The 21371-nt window shown below is 36.3% G+C and overlaps 1 protein-coding gene across 2 annotated transcripts in view; it reads right to left on the reverse strand.

The window, feature by feature from the left end:
• The window catches only part of TTC7B (tetratricopeptide repeat domain 7B), a 117874-nt gene that overhangs the window by 85894 nt on the left and 10609 nt on the right, over positions 1 to 21371 (reverse strand). Inside the window, exons 2-5 of one of the 2 annotated variants that reach the window (XM_054276056.1) lie at positions 17119 to 17273; positions 16127 to 16295; positions 4408 to 4538; positions 3314 to 3435 (exon numbers count right to left, since the gene is read on the reverse strand). In XM_054276056.1, the coding sequence (XP_054132031.1) occupies positions 3314 to 3435; positions 4408 to 4538; positions 16127 to 16295; positions 17119 to 17273 (577 nt within the window). Of the gene's footprint in view, positions 1 to 3313; positions 3436 to 4407; positions 4539 to 16126; positions 16296 to 17118; positions 17274 to 21371 lie in introns of those variants that run through there. The other variant, XM_054276058.1, reaches the window with a different exon arrangement.

Here is a 21371-nt window from a genome sequence, read left to right on the forward strand (position 1 = left end):
CTAAGGAGGGCTTTTGTTGTGCTTGTCAAACATTTAGAGTCAATATAAATCAATTATCTCAATTATATGAAAAATGAGAAAAAATTATTTATTTTTTTATTTGTTTTTTTCAGGGCTAATTTTCTATGAAGAAGAAGCCAGTCTATAAGAAACAACTTGCTGGAGGAGACTAGGAATGTCTTACTTCACTGTGACAGTGCCAGCAGAGGTAATGGCTGCATGAGGAGTACAGATCATCCCTGGGAAGCTCAGGTTTTGACTGAGAATGTGAACCATGATGGAGACTAGACCAAACTGCAGTCTGGATCCAGAGCAATATCCATGGAGGAGGTGTAAAATAAAGCAGAAGCAAAAAAAATGGCTCTGAAATCCAGGTAAGTTTGATTTTCACATGATGGCCTCCTGATTTTAGACTTCAACCAAAATGCCAGTTTGCTTCAAGAACATACATTTCCAGTATATTTGTGAACATTATTACCTCAAAAATAAAAACCATAAACCAGACAAAATCAATTTGTAAATCTCACAACACAAATACTAGGATAGAAGAAACACTGGGTACCTAAAGAGCTGTCCTTTCTCAGGGGCATTGTACTTGAAAATAGCTATGTTAAATACCAATGTCAAAGTTCTGTGCTCACAGCTTTTCTTGGAAAAACATCAAGGCTTTGAACTCCTTCAATATGAAATTACAAAGCAACTACTACACAAGTTATGTAATCAGCCTGAAAGAATGGAAAGTTCCATTTCAGAACATTTTTTAAAAAACACACAAACCCTACTCCAAGTTTTTGAACAACTTCCTCAACTTCTTTATTACACATTTCCAAGCTGAAATGTTCTTCATCTCCAAAGTGAAAAATGGGTATGTAGTTTGTTTCTTTAATAAAATTCTGTACGGTTCAGAAGAAACCATTAATTTCAGTTTTGTGTCTTATTAGCACTAAACTAACACTTTTCTGGTTCAGACTATTTCCACTTCAATTTCTTCTTTTTTTTCCTTTAGGTAATTGCATTTCCATGTATTTTCAAAATACCACCACTTAGCAGAAAGGCTAAGTTAAGTTTCAAGCACTTTCTAGTTTTTTTATACAAGATAATGCATACCTGAAAGAGAATGACTGAATTCTCTACAAAATCTCGATTAATAGACTTAAAAGAAAATCTCTGTACTATTAACAAATGAAAGGGAAATTTGAAGTAAATCAACCAACTTTCTAGGTAGGCAGCAATACTCCCTATGTTACTGTTGAAATTATGGTCTTCCAGCATATATAAAAGTTATCTTATTTTCTTTTCTGCTTTGAAACTGACACACATGTATAAAGATGATTTTAGATAACATTCAAACTTGAAGTATGTTGCAAAGCTTCATGTAAAGATCTCAAATCTACTCTCTGTAACCTAACATCAGGAGGGATGATGTATTTAAAAATGAAACAAGACATCCTTAAAATAGATTTATTAAAAAGCAAGCTATAATTTATCCCTATTAGAAAAAGTATACATTTGAAGTTCTCTTCAGTTCTGGTAAACCCAAGACAAAAAATGAAAAAAATAAAAAAGCAAGCCCTAAAAGTAGCCACATGACAAGCAGCCTGGAACAATGACCATATTAGGAAATATTGAAAGAACTGTGATTGACTTTGAATTAAGGAAGGAAACTAAAGGATGTAACAGCAGGAATATGTCAAATAATGATTGTCACAGACCTATTTTTCCTAACACCTTGCTTCATATCATACCACAAAAGCAGTACCACTGGCCAACAAAATTAGAAAAAGAAATTCAAGATTCTATATATAATGTGGAATTAGCTTATAAACTGCAAGTGACCACTGTACTAAAGACTGCAAGAAAAAAAATATGCTTGTGTAGGAGTTAAGAAGCTCACCAACAACTTCACTGTGAAGAATTAAAATACACATGAAATAAAATTTTTCAAAGCTCACACCAGACCAGCTGATACAGTCTAGGAAAAACACTCCTGTCTGAATATTCCTTAACAATCCACTGCATGACTCTTTTTGTGCAGTTGCTTTTTGTTTTCTTCATTAATTGCAATCTGCTATGTCTACTGCTGGTTGCTTTTACACAAAACATGTCAGATTAAATGCACTATTTCCATCCTGGCCTCCAATCAAAATCCTTCAAAATGTGGAATTCTTAGCTTATTCTTAACCATGACTGCCACTGGGATTTTGGCAGTAACTGTATTTTATTTATTTTTTTGTGCAGACATGAAAACAGAAATCTTATTTTTAGTTCAGATAAATGAAAAAAAATTAGCTTTCAGAACATTCCATTCCTCCGGCAATTAAATTATGAAAACAGAACTAAAGTGCAAGTCTCAGATCATGTTAATGCACCACTTCAATACTTTAAGAAAGAGATTTCAGAAGTGTAGTGATTGTTTCCATTTTGAAATTCCTGGACAGCTTAAAACTCAGCTAGTTTTTTTACCCTACCTTCAGTACATTAAAATCTCGAACTCTTTACAGACACTGCAGTATTTCCTTCATCTCTGGTTTATGTATTTGAAAGAATAAGAAGCAATTTTGGTACAAAACAGTAGTCCCATCAAGAGTTCCAGTATTTCAATAAAATCACATTTTTCTAATGAAATAAGAAGCCCCAGACACAAGTTTTTAAACTACATGCTTTCAACAAATCTCAGAAATGTACTTAAAACCCATTTGTGCCGAGTTTTGAAGTTCTTAAAAATTAAGTGTTGTATTCTTTTTCTCATTCTGTGTGGCAACTGAATTTATTTTTAGGCTTTTAAGCAAAGCCTTATTTAAAATAAATTATAAAGGAAGTCCCACGCAGAATCTAAAGGGATCTACAGGGCAGGTACAATAAAGATTGTATACTTGTATACATACTGTTGATCTTCATGCACATTTATCCTGCAGCATAATGTTAAAATAAGTGATAACTGAAGAGATTTGGAAAAAAATTACAAAATCAAAATTATAAATACCAACAGTTTCAATATGTTGACAATCACTCTTTAACAGTGTTCAGTAGTAAATTTCAAATAGATAAAGCTTAAGGTAATTTAAGTTCTTACATTTAGTAAACAAAACTATAAAATGCTTTCTGCTTAATATACTTTGACTAAACAATTTTCCAGTATGTAAATAAATACAATATGGGCAGCCTCACTATTTTAATCAAAATGTTACTACTTTATTAATAAGAAACCTAACAATTACACAGTCCACAATTGCTAAAAGTTATGTCCAGTTAAATCACAAATGCAAAACCTAAACAAAAAAGTAAACACAATAAAAGAAGAGTCAAATCTCACCCATTCTTGAAATATAGAACATGTGCTCTCTGAAGTCCTGTTTCCAGGAAAAAACCAAGCTCTTGCTCGTGTGCAGTGGGCCCTGGCTTAGGGCTTCTGTTCTGTATGTTGGCATTAATTACCTAAGAGAACACAAGAAATGGCGGGGGGAAAGTGTATTTAGAAAAAAAAACCTTAAAATCAAGGTTTGTGTGCTTTTCCATGGAAGCTAACATTTAATGTTGGATAAATCTTTGCCATTTGTAGGTGCTGGCCAATAGACCATTTCTAGCTTTACCTCCATTGCCACCTAAATATAAACCCTTTTGTTCTTGGCTGTACCCTTAGAGAGAATTAATTTACCAAGCAGAAATGCTGCTAAGCAAAATTTTATACTACTTTTTCAGAAATTTTTGTGAAGAATGGTATACAAAATAGAAGAACATGAAAAAGCACATTTGCGACCTTATTCAGTAGCAGGAGGTGATGGTATTCAAAAATTTAGAACTCCTGTTAGGTTAGAAAAGACTGCTGCAGAGAGCAGTAAAAGATTAAAAGCTATCTCCAGAGTGATTGCCAAAAAGCAATTTAGAAATAATTGTAAACATTTCGAAATAATTGTATTACATCAGCATTAAAAATGTTGTCAAAATGTAATCAGCTTTTGGTGGTGACATAGTCTACCAGCCACTACAAGAAAATAATAAAACAGCAAAACCCCTCAGAAAATAAAAAGCTGTATGTATTTTAAAAACAGTATGAATCACTTTTTCCCCCATCGCATCAGTTTTCTTTGCCCTTTTTCTGTTTTTCATGACCCTAAATGTGTCTTCCAACTCCTTCAAAGACAGCTGTAAAGTGACAGGCCTGAGGCTTGCAAGCAACGGGTCTGAAAGAGGATCAGAGGGCTACTGCCAGCTCACTTCACTCTAACAGCATTCACAAGCCAAAGAACACAGCCCCAAGTGTACTGCATTTTGCCCAAATATACCTCAAAGTCTAAATAAAAAGCAACAGTGTATATCTCCTAGAAATAAAGGGTCACACAAATTTCTTTCAAAAAGGCATTTATATCAATCTTTAAATGTTCAATTTAGAAGACCACCCCAACTTACCCTTTCTATCTCCTGAAGGTAGAGGAGAGCAATATCCCCAGCCTTCTCATAGCATGTGACAATTTCTTGTTCTCGGTCCACATGGAGATTGCTTGCTGAGGAAGATATTGGCAACTTCTCAAGACAGAGACCTTGGGAGGCAAAAAAAATTCAAACAAAGCATTACAAACTAATGTAATATATAATATTAATAGCTAAAGCATAGTCCAGGTTCAGCCCCTTTAGTTCAGGGGAAGAAACAAAGGAAGTGAAGGTATGGTCCCCTAAAACAGACACTAATAAATATATAAATAAAAATTACTCCTCCTTAATAATTATAAATCCAGAAGCAGCAATTTTTAAAGCAATTTTGATTTTAAAGGCATTTTGACAATCTACCATAAAAATATATAGTGTCTTTCTATACCAGTTTTACATTACTATGTCTTCAGTTTTCCAGAATGATCATAGAAACCACGGTACAGAGACGAAAGGCACTCAAGGTAATATTAACCCAGTCACTGTGCAAGACAAAAGTATCTATAAAAACAAATGCATTTAAAATAAACAATGTGTTAGGAAGTGTCATTTTTGTATTTAAATTTAGAAGAGGTAGTTCACTCATCAAGGTCATGTAAGTCTTTTCTGCTCAGGACCTACTCAACAAATACATTAAATGGTGCTTTGAAGTAAAAGAAAAATCTTCACTTGTCTCAAAAAAAAATCCAACAACTCTTACTAATCAATACTAACTCCTACACAAGTCACTTCTATTACAGCTATTTTCAAGATAATTAAAGTGCTGGAAAGGACCTTGAGAATATAAATCAATTTATCTGATAGAGGAATCAACCAACCCCTGACACTGGACCAACCTGCTCTTAAAACTTCTGACACTAGGGATGCCCTGGCCTTCATATGCAAATTACCACAGAGCTCAACTATTCTCACAAATAGTATTCTTCCCCCCTTCTTAAGTCTCCCTCTCTAGATTAATTAATTTGATTAATCCTCATAGAAAGGTTATTCTGTTCTTCACAAAACATCGCAAGTTAGAGCACAGTGCCAATAACCCCATAGGGGGTTTGATCCCCCTATGGGCCATTCATGTACAAGTTGGACTCCATGATCCTCCTGGGTCCCTTCCAACTCAGAATATTCTTTGATTCATCTAGAGAGAGAGACAAGCTCTCAAGAAGAAATATCAATTCTCACCAATTTCTCTTCTCATGCTTCTTTGATAGCTAATAATTTTTATCTCCTCTGGACACTCTCCAAATGGTTACCTCCACCTTGACTCACTGTGCCAGAAGAGGATCCATGGCTCCACTTGGAGGTCTCTACCACACTGAGCAGAGAAGATTAAAGACTTCCTGGTTTTCATAAGGGATACTTTTTAAAAAAGTATTAAAAATCAGTTGAACTTTCATGACTTCCCTTACATATTAGTAAAAATCATCTTCCACTTATGATCTGCAAGAGACCACCAGCTCATATCCTTCAAGCCAACAATTTCATCTTATATTTATTTGAATAATTAATTGCATCTGCAGCAGCACTTTCCACATGTTAAGAGATTTATTTCAGATCATTCTTCCAGCTTGCCAGCAGTAAATGCTAGTCCTAAAGTGCCTTCAACTGCTCCCACATTAATATAGTCCACAATTTAAATTACTGTATTATCTATTCATTGTTGAAAGTTTTGAGAATCCATTCCCGGAGAAAAAACAAAAAACATCAACAAAACACATAGTTATATATTGGGCATATGTCTGTAGAATGCCAAGTAGTACAAATCCAGATTTCTGGCCAGATTTCAGGCTTGAGAGGATGTTTTAAGTGTGTATCACAGTTTGTTGGCCACCTTTACCCTTCAGACCACCCTATTACCAGTACAAACAACACATACCTTACAGCTCTATGTGCTATACATCCAGTTAGCACAAAGTCCTGGATCCAGTACTAAAACTCCTGCTAATCCTACACGCACACCTCCAAACTCTGAAGTGACTAAAGAATACAGTAAATGCACTGCAATAAACACATCAAATGACTGAAACACCAGGTAATTTGTGTGTGAATCACTCCTCCTCATTCCTTCTCTCCCACACTATGAACAGCCAATGCCCCCAAGTAACCATCTCCTACATCAAGCAAATCACTCAACTATTTGTAGATCTGAGTCAGATTTATTCTTTCTATTTTTACAGTTTATGGCCATAACTACAATATTTAAATCTGAAAAACTCACTACAAAGACATTTTCTTATTTTAGCTGAGAATTTTTCATTATGATATGAAAACACCTCAGTGTTCAGCCAGAAATTCTAAGTAATGCAGCAGGGACATACTAAATTTTAAGTGTTCTTTGATGAAGTACAGAACACTACTTCTTAGAGAAATGCTTCTATATAACTAGCATCACTTTTTTTTTTGTACATTTATTAAACCCAGGAAATTATATATATTTTAAGCATGTGATGCTTTTGAGAAGGAAGTTTATTTGGAGATCTATTCTGAAATGACCACTTAAAAGAATAGTTTGCGTGCTGTATATTAGGCCCTCAAAAACAAGAACAAGCACATGGTAACCTATACAAAAGAGAAACACATGAAGTTCAAAAAAACACATATAACCCTAATTTATCTGCTGAAGACTTTTCATAGAATCAGAGAAGTCAACTGTCCCTTTTGTGATTCTTCCCACACCTGCCAGACAGGAATCTGCCATTCTCCCCCCAGGGATAGCCATTTCTTTAACTGTTTATACACTACTTAAAGATATTTGGAAAAAAAAGTACAGGTTATATCTATAAAATGTTACTGCATTTTCTGTAAAGGCCATAGCTATTGTACTTTATTTAACTTTTATTTTGTTTGATTCTGCATTCAAGAGTATCATGACAACTGGTATCACAAGTTGACTTTGATATTCAAGGCTTTTAAATTTAAGTCCTTCCAGTTAAAATCATTTTCAGATAAAAGCTTCCAACAAACTGGGTCAATTTTAATTTGGGAAGACACTTATCTCATACATATGTAGTCCTGATATCAAGCAAGATGACTCCTGAGGGAAAAGAAAGTGAGAAGCAGTGAAACAAATACGAGTCCATACTAATTAAGTTTACATGTTTTGCAAGGTAACTCTAAAATTGCTTGTCAAAAGAGCAGAAGAGCAACAAACAGCATTTGGACAACAAAATAATATTCCTGATATTTAAATTATATGGTAACTTGCAAAGGTTTTCCTTAAATTTTCAAAAAATTACCCATATTTTGTAAAATATTCAGAAAGCAAACACTAGACAGTTTTATCACTTGGAATAAGTGGCATTCTTGTGTCTATAGTCTTAAATCAGTGGCCAAGGTTAAGCCAAGTAAACATTTTTTACAAATAGAAGACCAGGCTGGCCCTACTATCACATTTGCAGAAGCTGACCACTACCCAAAAATGAGGATGCCTCAGCAAGAACAAGTAACAAACTATTTTTAAGAAGTCCTCACACCCATTTTTATGTCAAAAAAACCCAGACTTCAGTTCTGTAGGAAAACCAATTAAGCCACACGCCCATATCACCATAGCTGCTCAAAGGTCAAAAGAGAATCCACAGCACAGTTCAGATCTTTACCAAGTGCTCTTACCACACAGACCACTACTGAGATCATTCCAAAAAAAAACCAACAGAACCACTTAGAGCATTGTGTATGTGAGGATTCTCCATGATCCCAGCCAGTACCTTGCCTGTATAACATTTTAAAGACCACAAATAATAATACACCCCAGTGTTTATCTCCTGTTTCCAGTAGAGAAATCAAAGGACAGAGGAAAAACAGTGAACTACTGTTCTACACTTAAGTCAATAAGCATGCTTTTTCAAGAGAGAGATACATGCCTCAATACAGGAAGATTTCTGGGTTTGCTTCCTGTTTTCCTTACATAGACATGTAAAATCCAAGTGTATTTTAGTATAAAGAACTTTGTCTTCCCTATATATGATATGCAAAGTGTTGCTACATTATATGGTAAGTGTTCCAAATGCTGTACACAAAAATCCCCTTTTCACCTCCTTCTAAAGAAACTTCATGTCTAGCATATTGTTATTGCTATCAAGGAACTCCCACATTTATTCATTTCTGAACTTAGAACACACACTGCTAATCTCACTGAAGGAATGGACTAATTAAGTCCTCAATCAAAGATTTTTCTTGCTTGCAGAGAATTTTTTCAGAGATTTTTTTAGAAAGCAAAGCATGGGGCTGTTTTTGTCTTCAATTCCCTACTGATATTTGCAAAGTAATTGTTATAAAGGAAAAGAGAAACAGAAGAAAGTGTAAGGAAATGTATTTATAATAGATACTCAGAGGTAAAAATGGATGAAAAACAATAAATACTCACCTTTTTTTCTGAATTGAATACCTACTTATTACTCCAAGTAGTCGAAAAAAGCATAACAGTATTTTGGGATTTCTTTTAACATCATCTGAGAAAACTGTTGTGAAACAATTGGTCACACTTTTCCTCTAAATATAATGCATTCCAATCTTTGTCTTTCCTTAAGAAACAGACTTTTGCAATATCTTTTACATAGAAGAGATCAGTATTTTTCCGTACACACATTTGTTTCTTAATAATGCCATATGCCAGTCAATTCTTGCTACAGTACAGCCCTTTAACAGGCCAGCATCTAGTGGCAGGGCTGAAAAAGTTCAAGCTTGAGCTAAAAGCTGGAAAAAGGACTGGTTATTGCTGCACATCCTGGAGTGAGTGGACCTCTCTCTGCTGAACGCTCCCCAAAGGCAGAAATGCTGCACACCAGTACATGGAATGGGCATCAAGGAAGCTCTTTGCTCAGGGGCAGGAAATTATTTAACTATGGAATTTACATTGTTCTGCTGTAAAGGGTCAGGATTGCTCCTATAAGCACCTCTAAGGAAAAAAGACAAGCTCTACTTGATACCTGTTCTTCCTGTGGCATGAGAAAAAGAGGCCAGAATCACTACTTTTTAATTGGAGCCCAACATTTTTAAACTCTCTTCACTCTGCCAAAGGAAGGTTTCTGAAGAAATTCTAAAGATTTGAGAGAAACTAAGAATAAGACACCACCAAACTGCCCAAGTCCTAAAGAAGTCTATTTTAATAAGAAATACAATATTCTCTTTTAGAGTCTAGCTTTCAAGTAAGAGAGTTAAAAGCAGTACTTAGGAAAGCAGGACAAATGCCTGGGTTCCTTCCAGTCCCTGCTCCAGCAGAGCAGATGCCATAAACGTAGTCTGGGGAAAGAAAAGTTTTAATGGAGAAAATTTGAACTCCCTATGGCACAGGCCTCCTAGCCATGGTCTGCAAAATGCTCGCTGACAGTCTGCAACACTTGCACAGCAAGACAGGCAGAGGGGGGAACCTGAGTTCTTGACCCATTGCCTAATGAGTCTAGAGATCCCTAGCATAATTACTGAACCAGCTTTCATTTAGCATTCTTCCATGAGAGTTGCTTGGTGTCTGCTGACACAGGCTAGCAGTGCACAAGATCCCATTACAATTGCATATGATTAAAGGTAAGTGCAGCAGCTTTTCCTAGATGCAAAGAAGCAATCCACATGCACCTGACACTGCCACTGAACCTAATGAGTATTTCCATGTTTCTGTAAACAGAACTAATTAATAGCCAATCATTTAACTTGGTAAATGCAACATTAAATTTGAATATGGGTCAGCAGCAGTAAAGACAGCCTCACCTTTCTAAACATACATCATTTAAATGTAAACACAGTTATTCAAACAAAGATGTAAGCAATAAAAATGTAAAATAACCTGCAGCAATAAGGCTAAAATTCTGTAATGTCACAATCTAACTTACAAAACAACATCCCTCACACACTTAATAAAAATTCATTACTGTAATGCAATACAGTCATTTTGACAGATACCTGAAGTTCTCAGTGAATCTATACACTGTGTTAATTATAAACACATTTTCTTTACTAAAATCAAGTTTAATAAGTTGCAGCCTTTAAGAAATGTCAGACCTGTAAATTGCTGTTACTCCACAAGCATTTTTAGAAAGGGTCACTAATTCATAATGTCAAGTATTATAAATTCATTTTTTCAATTATGTCTTCTCACTTAGCCGGCAGTATCAGAATTATGTTACCTAATATTTCAACAAGCTTATTTCCTATTTAAATAAATACTTGCTATTGCAGAGTTCCTGACAAGTTGCTCCTCCCCAAAATAACACCTCAATATCCCACTGTGCATGCATTTCATCTCTGCTTCCATAAGCAAACAAAATTGCTTAGAAACATAGGAGATACTGCCTGCACAGTATTTGAATAATGCCTATGCATGTTTTCCAGTATATTACCTCATTCATATACTGCTGAAAACTTGCAGAAACTTAATTGTTCTTTTCCCAGAGGCCACAGCCCTAGGAGATTATTAGCTTCACCTAGTATTAAAATGGATTATAAATGCATGCTTCTGTATGGCAACAGCACATGAAAGTTTTTTTCTGATTGGCCTTGTAAGAGAAGGAAGTAGGAAAAGTTGGAGCTAGTAACACAAGCTCAACATGAAAAGCAAAAGACATACACACTCTTTACTTCTTCATGGATTCATAACTTGTCTTATTTCAATTCTTCATGAGTTTAAGATCCTCCACAATCTCAGAACTGAGCACTGCCAATTAAACTGATCTAGGGAAGAAAGTAAACAAATAGACCCTAAAGAGACAAACTTAACCTTTTGAACAAGGGAACCTTCCCTACCTATCAGAAAGTAGTTCTTCCTATCAGGATACTTAAATATCAAGTATTTAATGCATCCAGAAATGCACAAAACACCTCTATGTTTTACTTTGAGCCAAGACTTGTCACCACAATCTCAAGACTGTCTTTCCTTCCTCCTTCCCCTGCACAGCCTCATTTCTTAGCTTTGCTCAATCCACATAAGACATCTCTAATAACCATACTGATAGCCAAGTTATATTTGTGGCACAAGAAAAGAAAATCTGCTTTTTTTTGTACTGCTCCTTAAAATTTCATATTAAAGGTATGACATGCTCCTGTGACCAACAGACAAGAGCTTCAGAGAGCCAACTCCAGCAATTTCATACATCTGCTCTCAGGCTAACACATTGCCACAACAGTCATGCAAACCTGCCTGTCTCCTCAGCAATGTCATTCTTTTATGCCTATTTTTCTCTCCCTCATCACACCCTCTTGAAACAAGCTGGCAACTCCAACCATAGGCATTTCGCTACAGAAAATTGTTTTATTCTATGCTTCTCCTCTACTTACGTGTCAAATAAATTTACAAGCAGATGGGGGAAAAGCTAACCAACAGATCCAAATAAGTATCCTCATGTTTTTGCAAATACTAAGTGGTCCATTGATTTGAAAAGCTATGTTTTTTTGTTTTATACTGTATTTTAAATATGTCCCACTGCATGTTTTCAAGCAAGTCTTTGAATTCTTAAAAATTATATATTTAATACAAAAACTATGATTTTATTAACACTCTATCCCACACAACACCTTCTACATACCCATACAGAATCATTACTCAGAAGCACAGCATCAAAATTAGCTCCTTCCTTAAAGAAAACACTAGGTGTAATCATTCTATGGGCATACACATAAAAACATCAGTGTAAAGTCAAAAAGGTATGCTAGTCCATGAAGTTAACTACATAAAATAATCTTCTTCTACAACTCTGTTTTTAACATGTGAATTTGAGGAAAAGTGTGAAGAAAAGGCAGGAAAATATTGGAATTATACTAACCAAGTTTCTGAGGCTTTGCCTCATGCATTCACACAGCTAGTCTGCTCCCATTGTTTTAATGGACACAGAACCAGATACCTTTCCATCAGATCATCCCACATCTTCTGCAAGTCAGGATAAAGCACAAGACATCACTACCAGAAGTAATTTTTGTTGCCAGGAGCCAGGAAAAAAAATTAAAACCAAACAACTTGTCCCACAAGCTATTTCAGTCTGATAGAATACAACCATGGCTTCATCACCACAGTAACAATTTTGCACACTTTCCCTAGAACGAGCAACAGAAAGGAATCACTTTCCAGCACTTCTTGGGCACTGACAGCCTGTGATTCCCCACACACCAGAGGCTTGCAAAGAGTCACATGTATTGTAAATATTTCAAAAGCTAAGTTGATAGGATTTTCTTTTAAATTTGTTGAAATTTTACAATGTTGCATTTTGACAAATCTAGCAAGAAACTTTATTTGGAAGAGTTGAAGCACCATTTCCCTAACTAGGTATTTCCAAGAAAATAACAATCATTTAATCTTCCTTGCTGGGTTTGAGAGTCTTTGAATCCTTGGCTTGACTTACTATCATTCCATATCATGCCTCTTCTCATATATAGACTTCTAAATATGCTGTCCTCAACTAAAGCAGTAAGCAGCATAAAAAGCTAAAATCATTATTTTAAAGATACATATATAAGCATTTAACTCATTTATGTAATAAAAATAAAGGACCCCTTTCATGAGTGCACCACGGGCAGTAGATGGCTTAGTTGTCTGGTTTTCCCTTGCATGTTCCAATTCCATTTTTTCTCCCCACCATTGTCACTACTGCTGTTCTTCCCCTTCTTTTTAGCTGTCAGTAGATAAAACTCCAGCAGAATTTAGCTTGAAGCTGACCCTGATTCCATTTAGTACTTTGCTGCATCCATACAGACCCTTCCTTGGCTGTGAGGAACAGAGACAGACCCTTGGTGTGTTCCACGTGCAGGAGGAAGATGAGCCATCTGGAAAGCAGCTCATTCCCAGGGCTTGGTGTGAGCTGTGGAACTGTCTATGGATACAGGGCAACATGCTCATGTAAGTACCCTGTAACAACTGTAGAAAAATAAACATGTCAACACCTGCATCCCTCTCAATCCATCACCTCTGGGGTTACAGAATGAAGCCTCACAGTGAAAAGTAAGTACATGGAGGTGGTCCCACATTAAATAATGAAAACTATTTTAAGGCCATTAAAAACTACCATTTGTTATCTGCCCTCTGCCTTTCTCAGTGGTAAGAATATCAGTATTTGACCACTACACAATAGTATACAAGACTGCAAATCCACTGGGACTGGATTCAAACAGGGAAATTTCAGCAGGTACCTTTCACTGCATGGTGCAGCATTAAATGGTGCAGCTGGGCCAATGCTTGCAAATAGGCATGGACAGTCCCTCACTGCTTAATAACATGGTGCTATGACTGCCAAAGAAATAAAATCTAAATGCTCTGAAGAGTTTTGTAAACTTTCTATGATCTAGTTATCCCTGTACATACAAGCAGAAATAAAACTCCCAGTGAAGCACAAAATCTCTGTAAAAATAACTTGTATTTAGTTTGGTAATACTTACAAGCCTCAGTCACCTCTGAAGAGACACTGAATTCAGACTGTAAAGTTTACAGTCATTCTTAAAAGGAGAAAGAAAAACATTGACCAGAAATGGGGAAGAGAGTGAGATTAAATGCACACTACCGGGCAGAAAACATAAGCTATTTAGTTGTCAGCTACTCTAAACCTGTCCAGACTTTGAATACTAAATTTAAGACTGAATTAAGGTGATTTTAATTTAAGAATTAGAATTTAAGGTGATTACCACCTCATTCTATATCACACAGAAGACTATAGTCTTGCAATCCTCTACTAAGAGAAGAAAGAAAATTAAATTTTTTTTAACTTCTGAGAGAGGTGGGGTTGCTCAGCCTGGAGAAGGCTCTGTGCAGACCTTAAGTTACCTTCCAGTACCTAAATGGGCCTGCAAGAAAGCTGGAGACAGACATTTTGCAAGAGTATGTAGGGACAGGACGAGGGATGAAGGCTTTAAATTGAAAGGGAGCAGGTTTAGATTAGCTGTCAGGAAGAAATTGTCTACTGTGAGGGTGGTGAGGCACTGAAATAGGCTGTCCAGAGAAGCTGTGGATGCCCCATCCCTGGAAGTGTTCACAGTCAGGTTGGATGGAGCTTTGAGCACCCTGGGCTAGAGAAAGGTGTCCCTGGCCATGGCAAGGGGCTGGGAATAAGATCATCTTTAAGGTCCCTTCCAACCCAAACTGTCCTGCAATTTCACTCAACTGGAAATGAAATCCCATCACAACAAATCAGGCCTGATATGACAGATTTCAATGTTTTAAGAACAAAATTTAAAATCAGAAGAAGAAACCCCACACATCTAGACAGAAAATATGCTGCATTTCTGTTGCCATTTTTTCAAAAAAACAACCTATTCTGAACCTACAAAATATTCCAGAGTAGAAAAGGTATCTGTTTTTCTATTTTCTAATACATTATGTTTGAATTCAGTAAAATTAATAATACTGATTTTATGCACAAAATTTATGCCACTATGGTTTCAACTGGTTCATATCCTTATGAGGCCAAATAAAACAAAGCCAGAAGAGTTGAGCTCTGGGAAAAGTTTCAATTAAATTCCTTGGAGATAAAAGCAAATTTATATTCTTAAAATTGTTCAAGTCCATGGAAAGAACATGACAAATTCCACAGACATCCTCATAGATTTAAAAAACAAAACAAGAAAAACAGCCAAAATCCACAACCCTGAGTGGAAGTGTACCCAAAGCAGACACTGCTCCAAAGCCCACAGAGATGCTGTTTGAGAAAACTGAGCAGATTTACATCATATACAAGAATTTCCCCTACACTGCCACTTCTCACTTTAATCTAGTGACCAGACTTATGAAGCATCCTTTTGTCCCTGCTACCAGTTAGTTCCCGTATGTCCTTGACATCTCTACAGGACATGATTCATGCTTGTCTAACATTTACTGAAGGACAGTGTTGGTAGAAAACAATCCTTGATCAATCGTCAGTCAAAGCTATAGAAGTCTCTTACAAATTTTTTGCTGCCTTTGACTCTCCTCTTGCCATAACAAAAAGTACATATGCAACCAAAGCCATGCTTAAACACAGCAAACCAAAGCAAACACTTCACTCAGGAAATTGTAAGAAGCCCCTGGCATAGGAACTGCCATTCTCCCCAACACACTGGCCAGCCCTAAGTCTATTACAGAGTTTTCTAAACTGAAGTGGCACTGCCACCTTAAGACATGAGGCCAGCATTACAATTTTCACTATACGAGAGTAGTAAAGAAGAAAATCGTTTTTAATTACCTTTACTTTCTGAATTTTTAAAAAAATCTGTATTCATATTAGAAAAAATTAAAAGTGCACAACTGATTAATTGCTTTAAGTCACTTAGCATGTTATTAATACTCTTCTCAATTAAGTGGCAATTTAACTATGCAACCTAGCTTAGGCTGAGCATTTTAACATTCAGTAAAAGGCATCACTGTGAATCAAAGTTCTCCATTCTGCCCACAGCCAGCACAAAAATGCACTGCATTTTGTAGCCCTTAATTTTCAGCAACAGTGATAATACTTTTGGCAACTAGCCACAGCTACTATGACATTTATGAGAGGACTTTTAAATACATACACTCAAAAAATTTGATGAGATCACAGTACAGTGATATCACAGTTAGAATATTAATTGAGGTAAAAGTCTTGTCAACTATCACAAACTCGGAATAATTTAAAGGACCCAGACCATTCTCTTATTTTATCTACGAATATAGCACTCCACTATTGTGTAGATGACATTCAAACTAAAAAGATTCTTCATCTTTGGACAAGATATAAATTAACTTTTAAAAACTACTTCCACATGATGATACTGGAAAGAGCCCTCTTACCCTTTGTAGAATACGCTTCAGCAATCATCCGCAGCCGATACGGTGCCACTGCAGTCAGCTGCAAGTCATCGACACCAACTCTAGCATATGTGTTCAGAGCTTCTTTGTAATCACCTTCCACATAGTTTAATTTGGCCATTATTAGGTTGGCTTCTTGTAGGAATTCTGGCTAGAAGGAAGAGAAATAAGAAAGGGTTTTCCCTAAGAAAACACATCTAATTCCTTCTGATAATTATTAGGTATGTTTTCTGTCACCCCCCGAATATTTCTTCTAACAGAGCAACAAATGAACAAAATCCTGTCTTGTGTAATATTTGAGAAGCTTGAAGTAGGGGGGAATTCACTAAATCTCATTCCAGCAAGCTACTGAAAAGCATTGTACCAGCCATTTTAGATATTCACATGCGTATTTACACTGGTACCAGAAATACCTCTCAGTTGGAAACCAGCTTTTCCAGGTGATAAAACTATTTAAAGGCAGCCTATCATTACAGCTCCTCATATGACTTCTTTTTCTAACACAAGCACAGTTGAAAATAACATAGCATCAAAACTTAATGATATATGTTCCACAGCCTACATATTTAATTCACATCATTTCAAAGTATCAGGGCAGAATAAATGTCTTGAAAAAAAGAATTAATGGAGGAATGAAGAGAATTAATGGAGGAATGAAGAGAGAAAAGAAAGAGAAATTAATACTCCCAGAAGCCACTGAAAACAAAATGTTACAGATGAGTGTACACGAAGCTTCTTTTGATCTCTGAAAAGATGGATGTTGAGTACAGTAAAGGTAAGCTGACATAGTAGCTACAACAACAGTTAAGTAAAACAAGGACCAGAATGGTTATGAACATTAGAAGATTCTGACAGAAAATGCTCTCTTGTATTAATCTCACTTTCAGAATTTGCAAATATAATTTAAGGAACCTTTTCTCAATACTTCAATCAATGCCAATTTTTCTAATTCTTGCTCAGGCCGACTTACATACCTTGAGATTACCCCTATCAAGTGCTGCCGTGAGATGTTTCCTGACCTCGGTCAGCTTTGGCTGGGGGCCCCGGGGACTGTTACTGTGTTTGAGAGTATTTTCCTTCAAATATTGTTCGAGTTTGGATTCCCCAAGAAGAAGCTCTGCCATGTCATCTGTAAAAACAACAAACACAGGAAGTATTAGAAATAATTTTATTTCACTAACATTGCCTGGATTTAAACACAAACTAACCAAAGCAAACACAACATTAAGTATTTGGGTTTATCACGTCACATGATATTTTGTTTTACTTTTCAATTTATCTTTTCCCTGCCTGATTCACTGTAGAATCAAGTCTCCTGTGTTCTAAGATAAAAAGAATTAAAACATTAACCTCAAGTCAGTATTCTCCCCTTCCTCCTCAAAAAAGCAGACAACTGATTCTGTACAGCAATTCAAAGCAGGTTTGTTTGGTTCAAGTAGTTTAATATGGGCTGTGTGAAAGGCTCTCAGAGATCAGAGGCCCACTCCAAACTTACAAAACTGAACTTCAGTTCACTGTATGCAGTTAATTGCCTTTCAAAGAGTCAATCACTGGTGGGTCCTTTCAGGACAGGTATTTTACTCATAATATTCAGAAGACTTCAGAGTCTTGTTCTGAGTAAACAATTTTTGTTTATGAGTCCCTTTAAAAAGGAGATTAACAAACAGGAGTGAAACTTGAACAAAATACTTTAGGTCAGCATGGTAATGTCCCACTTGGGAGAAGAACAATGAAGATTAATTTTGTTAATTGGCAACAAAATTGCAGTGGCAACTTTTTAAAAGGGTGAAAATATGTCAAACTAGTTACTTTATGTTTTAAGGGATTTGCAAGTTGATACTTTCTCTCTGATCTGTACTTATGGAAACCAAAGTATTTCACTTAACAAGTAACACTTCTCTTTCCTTTTACCCAGTTTAATGCTTCACTGAGCAAGCTCCATTTCCAAAGATGGTCGAGGAAACAAGATTGTCAAACATAGCAAGGAATCTAAATGACACTCTAAAACAAGTGCTTTGGTTCAGGAGCTGAAATACCACCAAGGCTGTTTACACTGGAAAGAGTGAGGTCTATCACTGACATTCTTTAACACTTCAAATAGCAGAACTTCAGAAGTGCCAAAGAAGAAAGTATCACATGTACATTTCATTCTCACATGCAACCCTTCAAGAAGGTCCTAAAAACTGCTCTGGTCCACACTCCTGTAACAAGCATTTCTTTACTGAAGTTAAATACAGTAGATCTGTCTCTGTGGAGAAAGAGGTAAGAACAACTGTACTGGTGAGCTAAGAACAGCACCAGCTGCCAGGCATGTTTTGTTTATATAAACTGAAAAATGTCAAGGAGGCATGTGAAACAACTAGTTTGGATTCTTATGACACATGAGCCAAAGAACAGGTCAGGCACCAAATAAAAAGAAAATAAACTTCTCACTCCTAGGTATGAAAATGCATACCTTGAGGCATGAGGATTTCTAAAACAAGGTGCTGAAATCATCTCTACTAGTAATGGGGAAAAGTAACCAAACAACAGCACTGGCACATGCAAGAGCAAAGTGTAGCCATATCAGCTACACCACAGAAAGAGGAAGAGCATCTTCTCACCCATTTGTGGGGCCACAATAGAACAAGACAGTGCTAGACATAAATCTAGCACTCTACAGAAAGTTTGTAAGATTATTCCTCTCTTACACATTGCAGAATTTCTCACAGTGGGGAAAGGAAGAGGAGAGAAACAAGAAGCCACCTCTGGAAAATTTAATGTATCCTCTCTCTCCTTTTCCTCTCTCATCCTCCCACCTTGACCCTAAGATAAGCTTCACCTCCCTGATATGAACTTGAAAACTTTAGAAATTTAATGTTTCTAAAGACAGGACACAAGCAAGAACAAAGCCTTAAGTTCAAACTGGCACATATCCTAAAACTATCCTGGCACCTTAAGAGGGGAATCAAAGCAGTCTATAGGAGCCAGGTATTTTGTTCCCATCCTTGATGCCCCTCAGAGCAGCTAATGATCCACACAGAGCTAGAAACAGTCACAGTGCAGTGACATGCAGTGCCCATACTTTCCTTCAAAGGAAACGTGGGAGAGGAGAAAACAGCAGCTGCAACTTACACCCAGATCTGAGCAGCAAAACAAAAGCTGCTCTTCCAGGTCACTCATACCTAGCACAGCTCAGCCCTTCCCTGTAGAACTGCTGCAGATCATGAGAGACAGAGGCAGAGGTACTGTCAGACTGGCTTTCACAGCAGAGGTGCTGTTCTGGGGCACCTGCTGATGACTAACACTTGAAAACAGCAGGTCACAGACTGCAAACCATAAAAGCCACTGCAAAGCAGAATTTTCTTATTTACTGAGTCTCTCATCTGCTAAGTCAGTCAATCAGGGCCAGATATTGGCAACAAACTTTTAAATCAATTTATTATTGAGTGAATACTTTATTAACAAAGCATTAGCTTTATGCGTCAACCATTCTGTGCCAGTAAGAATGACATTCAATGGTGCTTGTAACAAAATTCCAATTACATGGACATTTCTGAAGGAAACCATTTATGAAGCCATAGATCTAGCAGAGTCTTCCATTAGTTATAGCTATCCCTTAAGACATCCTGAAATAACCTAAGAACTGTTTGAGAAGAAATTGCTTTTCTTTTTCTTCCATCACAGTATGAGTGATCTAGATTATATTCTTCTATTAGACACTTTATAGAGACAGAATTAAACTGTGTAAAGTTGATAACGTGAAGTTTAGTGTTCCGTCAGCCAGTTTAAACAGATGTTTCAGAAGAAAAACTGTTCAAAAACAGTTTCAATACCATGAAATCCAGTATCCCACTTTCAGAAAATTCACACAGTTATGGCTTAGTATAAAATTCATGATTAAAGGAAAGATTCCCTCTTATTCACCTATTTCTCTGCTGAAGAATTCATCAACTACAATTACTTAGCAGATTAAGGGGTTATTTGTTGACTTACATCACAACTGCACCGCAAAACCATTTTGGACAAGAACAGCCTAACCTGCCCATCTGCTTCTGCAGCATCACAGCATCACTGAAACAATCTCCTGACTAATAGGATGTCCTCTGCCTGTAATCAAAGACAACTCCAAGCACCTTGGAACTCCATGACAAACTCAAGGATGCTTTAGGTGAAAGGCCCATTTCTCTTAGCATGTAAAGCAAAAATAAAATATGGACATTTCATGTAAACTGCTTTCTTTCAGCTTAGAGAAAGCTTAGACATTTGTACAAAATGGCTTGAGAAGAGCCTTGTGTACACATGGCTGTCCCTCTGTGCAATATGGATCAATATGAATCATCTTCAAAATAAGAATACAGGCTGGCATAAATAGGGAATAGGAAAAAGCACACAACGATGTGCCTTTGTAAAATAGTCTCTAAAAATATCATCATAAAACCACTTTGCTACTTTATTTTTAATATCTGCTTTTTGAAGCAAATTCTTCACCACAGTATCAGAATCTGAAGCAGTGACAGAAAAACAGAATTAAAATAAAGGATTAGTCTTCTTTTATCCTTGGTCAAGAATGATGAAGATTACTTATAATACTAATATTTACTTAGGTTAAAACCATGGTCTATCTTGAAACATTCACTGAATCACATTCATCTTTCTGATGAATGCTACCACAACCTCCAGGCACTTGTTGAAGAACCCAGGGGTTGTTAGCAGGCTAGGTGAGAGGAATATCTAGCTCTGAATTCCTTTCTAAAAGTAAGGTTAGCGAGAAGGAGAGAGAAAGAAAAGAATGGTAACATTGCATACAATTACAAAAAAAAAAAAAAAAAAAAAAAAAAAACCACAAAACAAAACAAAACAAAAACACAAAAAAACCCACATAGCTGAATACAGATTAGGAGCTCTCTCTTACCTTCAGAATTCACTCCAAGAAGTGACTTTAAAAGTTTATTCAATTCCAGAGCACACCAAGATACATTATAGTGAATGATGATGTGGTCTCAATAGAACTATTGAACCTCTGGCTACCTGTTGTTTTGTGGAGCACAAGTAACTGTTCTGGTGAAGTATTACTTTTCCTGTGGTGGTTCAGATAAAAACCAAAGCAAAACACTGAGGTTTGTCCAGACCATGACTACTATATATGTGGTTTCTCATATTAATGCAGAAAAACTTTTAAGGGTCTGATAATTACTTTTTTCAGAAGGAAATACTTGGAAGGTAAAAGGGAAACACACCTCTTGGA

This window comes from Melozone crissalis, unplaced genomic scaffold (assembly GCF_028551555.1).
Source record: "Melozone crissalis strain CALT ecotype California unplaced genomic scaffold, PUWL_Pcris_2 ptg000018l_1, whole genome shotgun sequence".
NCBI classification, from domain to species: Eukaryota; Metazoa; Chordata; class Aves; order Passeriformes; family Passerellidae; genus Melozone; species Melozone crissalis.